This window comes from Triticum aestivum, chromosome 7D (assembly GCF_018294505.1).
Source record: "Triticum aestivum cultivar Chinese Spring chromosome 7D, IWGSC CS RefSeq v2.1, whole genome shotgun sequence".
Lineage (NCBI taxonomy): Eukaryota > Viridiplantae > Streptophyta > Magnoliopsida > Poales > Poaceae > Triticum > Triticum aestivum.
In genome coordinates, this window is record NC_057814.1 from 330,808,436 (window position 1) to 330,814,752 (window position 6,317).

Here is a 6,317-nt window from a genome sequence, read left to right on the forward strand (position 1 = left end):
CTCAACAGAATATTATCCTTCCTTGTGTACACCATTCTTGTGGGGCTGGTGGATATCCAATGATCCTCCCAAATATTTATCTTTTCTCCACTTCCTACAGTCCAAATATAATCCCTTCTAAAAGTTCGCAAACCTGCCACAATGCTTTGCCATGTATAAGAGGATCCTTCTTTTTGTCCTGCTTTCGATAAATTTCCATCGGAAAAATATTTTGCTCCCAGGACCTTTGTACACAAGGTGTCAGGGTGAGTGATCATTCTCCAACTCCGTTTGACCAACATTGCGAGATTAAAAGCATGCAAATCTCTAAAGCCCATACCATCTTTATCTTTGGGAAGGCACATTCGCCACCAAGCAAGCCATTACATTTTTTTCTCTTCCTCAGGATTGCCCCACCAGAACCTGCCATTGCATCTGTAATCTCTTTACAAACTTTCTTTGGAATGTTAAACACTGCCATAGCAAACACCGGAATAGACTGGATTACAGCTTTCAGTAAACTTTTCTTGCCATCCAACGACAATATTTTCTTCTTCCATCCTTTCAACCTGTTCACAATCCTCTTAACAAGGTGGGTGAAACTATCGCTCCTATCTAAACCAACCATAACGGGAAGGCCTAGATAAGTATTGAATGACAACTTTTCATCCGTCGACACAGATGTGTCCGTCGACGCTTCTGGTCTCCATTTTGGGCGTTGGAGATGCCTTGATTCCACGGTCATTGCGAACCGGTCTCAATTATCGGTCAAGGGTCTAGGATACATTTAGATGTGACATAGTTGTCACATCTAACGTGATTTCGACTCTGTTTGTGGTTTTTTTTATTTCTTATTGCTGCATTATATATTTGTGGGAGCTTAAATGTGACATCCTTAAAAAACATCTAAGATATGAATTAGACGAATCACACCCTTCCTCGTGTTACTTCTGGACGAATTATTTCCTGAACCTAATTATTCGCGGCGCTCGGTCCCACTTCGCGGCAGAAGAACACCGCCGCCGCCGCCGCCGCCGTCACAGGAATTCCCTGCCATGGAGGGCGTTGGCGCGCGGTTAGGGCGCTCGTCGGCCCGTTACGGCCCCGCGATGACGTTCACCGGGCCCGTTAGGAAGTGGCGGAAGGAATGGGTCACCATCTCCGCCGCCACGGCCACGGCCACCTCCGCCGCGGCCTCCTCAACCGGGACTGGATCTCGTGGAAATAACCTCATCCTGTTCAAGTGGACCCCGCTGAACGGCGCCAACGAAGGAGATGAGGAGCAGACGGCACCGGCGAAGACGGCCACGAGAAGGCGGCGGTACGTGCCGGTGAGGATTCTTATGTACTTATTTGGTGTGGTCACTTTCTGGTGGTACGATGAGTTTGATTTGGTGCCAGGATGTATCTTTAGCTTCTTTTGGTTGATTAATTTTTTTATCTCGGTCGAATTGAACTCTTTAAGTAGTAATTGACCTCTTATGTTAAGAGAATTATGGGATATGCAACAAAATCAGACCATATGGTCGGATCGATCTGCAAATATAGAGGATTGTTTTGTTTGTTTGCGAGTTGGGTAATTATACAGCTGTGGTGTTTTCCATGGTGCTAAACTTGTAGTATTAGTTATTCCTACAAGTGTTAGTTGTTCATAAGCATATAGTATAATCCGCTGCTGTCAAACTGTAGTCTACACTAACTTTTGAGCTATAGCACCTTAGTTGTTTCTTGGTGAATCATCAGCAAGTTTCTTTGATAATTTAACACCAGTATTGAAACGCCCTACTATCATTGGTTTAGCTTAGTTCAAATATTATTGATAATCTTCAAGTTATCATGGGTCATGAACACCTTTATTGAGTTTCAGCTTTGGACACATTAACTTCATGTAGAAGTACATGCTCATTTTATATTTGTATTCGCTTGTCTTGTCGCCTTTCCATCATATGCTTGTACTTACAAATTGGATCACTGTTGGTGACAATATTTACCTCTGAAACTCTGGTATTCTACTCTTTATTTTCCTGATACCTTGTCAGTCGGTATGTACTGAGTCTATCCACACTACAGGTTTCTGTAGTTCAAGATCAAAGGCAAGAATCTGCCAAATCTGATGATGAGAACAAGGCTAATGATGGAGAACCTTCATCTACGGAAACTGAGCAGTCTATTGGGAAAACTAATATGGATGATATACTTATGGATGAGTCCCAGGTAAAATCGGACTTACTTAGTTGTATAACTAGTTTGTGATGGTTATCAATGGTTATCTTCATTAATTCACTAATATTCAACCATTAGACAACACGTGGCATCACATGTCATTTTACAACAATAAGTGACAACATTGCTCTTCTTTGAATTTCATTTTCTTGATTCATATAAACATTATATGCTATTATATAATGACTCAAATAGTTTTGCCCGGCAAAGCATCCAACAGTTTACTATTTGAAATATTTCATCGTTTAGCATCCAATCATGATTCATGTGCGCTCTCACAAGGAGCGCTACATTATTTTGTGCAGATAGTTGGTAATAGTGTCACGCTTCATGTATCTTATGCCTTGGTAGCTGTGGTTCACCAAACCATACCACTTCTAAAAATAAATAAAAAGTTTAAACCTCTAGCTTGTCCGGATGTTATTTTAAGATATATTCATTGTTTATAAGGCGTCTTGCTTTAGACTCTTAAGGCCTTGTACAATGCAAGGTGCTTAGGGGAGGTGGTTAGAGAAATAAATCAGGCTTTCCTTAAGCACCGGTGCTTATTTGTACAGGGTAGACGCTTAGTTAAGCGTCTCTCCTCTAGAAATAGGTACCGGTGCTTCACAAAAACCCGGTTTATTTTTCTAAGCACCTCCCTAAGCACCTAGCATTGTACAAGGCCTAAGCATCGCTTGAGTGATAAGGCGCCCTGGCAGCGCCTTAGAAATATGCCCGCTTTCGGCGCTTAGGCATCGGAGCGGGTGGTGCTCACCTTAGGTCGCTTTACCACCTTGTAAACAATGGATGTACTGACATATTTACACTATTGTCATGTCTACTACTCGGTCTACATTATAACTATATAAAAATCACCTTGTTCATTGGGAAATAATTTTCCAGGAATATTTTATTTTGAGCAGCCGGGATGAGCTCTGCCTTTTTCATATAGAAGAAGAGAATCGACCAGTTAATAAGGAAAATTGGCTGAAACCGATACAATCTATGCCATACTAGCCCCGAGGTTGCATTCCAAGCGAGGCAAGGACTCCATCACCCAAGTGATCAGAGTCTACACCCTACCACATGACCCGGGGCCGCCGCTCCGGCTTACAAACCTCAGCAATGCACAAACACCGGTCTTAAGGTTGTGTATCAGTTAAGCCGACGACTCCGCCACCCAAGTGACTAGAATCGACACCCAGCAATGCAAAGGCGTACTTCGCGACCGCCGCATGGACTTCCACACTGGCTCCAATGCAGTGTATGATGCCGATGACTCTGCCACCCAAGTCATTAGACTCGACGCCAAGCAGCACAAATACGTCCTCCGGAGCCGTCGCTCCGGCTTCAACGTCGGCCTTGAGGCAAGCACCCGCCTAGCCGATGACGAAGGTGCGGGACGACACCAACCGCCAACGCCCCCAAGGGAAAAACCGACAAGAACAACGTCGTCGCCCGCTCCGGGCAAAGCCGAAGCTTAGGCTTTCACGTGGAGAGCTCGAGATGCAAATGCCCAGGTAGGTGAAGGGGCTCCATGACGATGCCTCCAACAAGGAGAACAATGTCCTAGGATGCCTCCTTCCCGGCATCGACTGAGATCGGTGCTTTGGCATTCACTAGCAGTTCACCATGCCCTATGACACTGCATCAAGTCAACTCGACACCACCATCAACCACCACCACGGCCGCCAGACCACCTGAGCACCACAACCTTCCATGGCTCCCTAAACCAACCCCAAGAATGAGCGCCGCTGCGCCACCATTCTGACCCACAGCTCATCGTCGTTGTGCCGCTGTCTCGATTCGCAGCTCACCGTCGCTGCAACGAATCACCACAAGATGTGCGAGAAGCGTATGCAGCAACATCCCGGGGCCACCGCCATGGCATCCATGCGCCCCGCCGGTCGGGTAAGGAGCAACTCCTCCTAATCACTCACCCAACCGAGCCAGAGCACACCACGCCATGGCCAGAGAGCTGCCAAGGAGCACTCCCGCCGGGAATGCGCGTCCCAACCTCGGCCATCACCGCGCACGAAGACGAGCCGACGCCGGATCTGCGCATCGAGCTCGCCAATAGCTGCATCCTGGCCTCCACGCGCCACCACCAGGCCACCGTAGCAGAGCTGCGCCACAGCTCCAGCGCACCAGCTACAGCCAGTGAGCCAGGCGCCGCACTCCCAAGCGATGACGACACGCCCGCCGAGGAGCATCGAGGGCCACGTGCTGCCGCTGCGTGACCATTTCTGCACCGGTCCCTGCACAAGCCAGCCACCAAACAACCGCAATCGCAAACGAAATAGAAGCACCGCCACGGCCGCAAGGGGTGAGGTGGGCTAGAGTTCGCCACCCGTGTCTGTTTGTGTGGAGCAACACGGCTTTGCCCAGCGGCGCGTCCTGGTGGCGGCGAAGGGTGAGGTGGTCGGAGGGGGTGGGGGGGTGCTGGAGTCAACCACCCGTGTTTGTTTATGTGGAGCAACACGGCTTTGCCCAGCAGCGCGTCCTGGTGGCGGCGAGGGGGAGAGGAGGTGGCGAAGGGTGAGGTGGTCCGGCAGGGGCTACAGTTTGCTACCCGTGTATGTTCGTGTGGAGCAACATGGTGGCCGAGTGAGCCCGTGCGTGCGTCTTGGTGGCGGCGAGGGGTAGAGGTGGTCCGGTGGCGTTATAGTTCGCCATCCGTGTCGCTCGTGTGTATCAACACGGCGGCTGAGTGAGCTCACAGCCATACGCCCATACCACGCCATTTTCCAGGAATATTGATATGAAGTTTCTGTAAAATTTCTTTGTTTTGGTCTCTACTAATCAACTTTGTGATACCTGATAATATATGTAAATGTTGTAGTCCTGCTCTTCTCAACATACTTTTCTTGGTAACTAGCTAAATACTTGTGTGTTGCTACAGAAGTTAAATGCTCGTGCATTCTATAGGAGTTTTTTATTGCATGAGTTGGTTAAATGTGTAAGTCATCTTAGTCTCTTTTGCAAATATGAGAAAATATCTCAAAATGTTGATCAGTCCGAAGATCGTGATACATATGTTTAGTACATTGAATAATTGTGATACTAGTTAATTTATTGTCGACTTAATAGGTAATTTATGAGGGTGAACGAACTGCCATCAACTAGACCTTTGTAAGAGTAGAACAAGATAAGATCCCATTTTCCTAATCCATCTGGAAAAACCTACGAGTATTTTCCCATCGTACTCTTTCCATAGGTTGCACTGCAAACATGATTTTGCGTGCTTGTTTTTCATATTTGAAGTCCTCTATTAAGAGAGAAAAGAATCGAGAATTGAGCATATACGCTTTCCTGTTTCAGGCATCAGACGAGGTTCGAGATTCTGGAAATTTCGTTGGTGGAACCGATATAAATCTGAACTTAGGTCCAAAAGACCCCGACCGTGAAGATGAAGGTGATACAGGTGAGCAACACGAGGTTCGAACAGAACACAGATTGAAGAGGAAATCTGTTACCCCTGACCTCGAGATGAGAATGTAACAGGCAGCTTCATTTATTCCTTGGTTTCTTTATTATTACAGTTTCCCTTTTTGGGCCATTTATGTAATTTTCTTGACATACTGTATACGTGGAGAGACAAGTCAACAGAATCACAACTACATAGTGAAACGCCTGCGTTGTGTTGCCAAGTAACGTTAATGAAACTTTTCTTTCGTTTCGCAAATGTAAACTGTACTAGTACCTTTTATTTGTTTCGCTTGTGAATTGAGCAAATGATGTTCTTCTAAAAAATTGAGCAAATGGTAGACTCTGCAGAGAAGCAGGTGTGACGAACATAAAGTTGGGTGGGATCAGAAACATCAGCCTACACTACAGTTGGACGAAGCCAGCAAAGTAAACATGCGGCCACCAATATGCAGTCAGCGTCGCTCTGACCCTGGTGGCCCTGGCGTGGCGTCCTGCTCGCTGCTCGTCTCCCCGTCCGTGCAGGGGCGCTCTACCTCTCTCCACCGTAGGGACCCAGCGGCGGCCCTCTCCTTTACCAATGGTGATAATTTTTTCTTTTCTTTTTCTAACCATGCATGAGAACTGTGTGATCATAAACAGAAGAAGAGGGAATAACACAAAGTTCAGGGGATAGTTGCCATCTGCAACGAACATTGACCCAAAAC

General features: G+C 46.8%; 1 protein-coding gene across 1 annotated transcript; it reads left to right on the top strand.

Annotated features, from left to right (window-relative positions):
• Positions 1-909: 909 nt before the first annotated feature.
• LOC123169202 (uncharacterized) lies at positions 910-5,869 on the top strand. Its single transcript, XM_044587044.1, has 3 exons — positions 910-1,310; positions 2,050-2,193; positions 5,506-5,869. Exons 1-3 carry the CDS (start codon positions 1,035-1,037, stop codon positions 5,683-5,685), a joined length of 600 nt encoding a protein of 199 aa, XP_044442979.1. The 5' UTR covers positions 910-1,034; the 3' UTR covers positions 5,686-5,869.
• Positions 5,870-6,317: the final 448 nt, after the last annotated feature.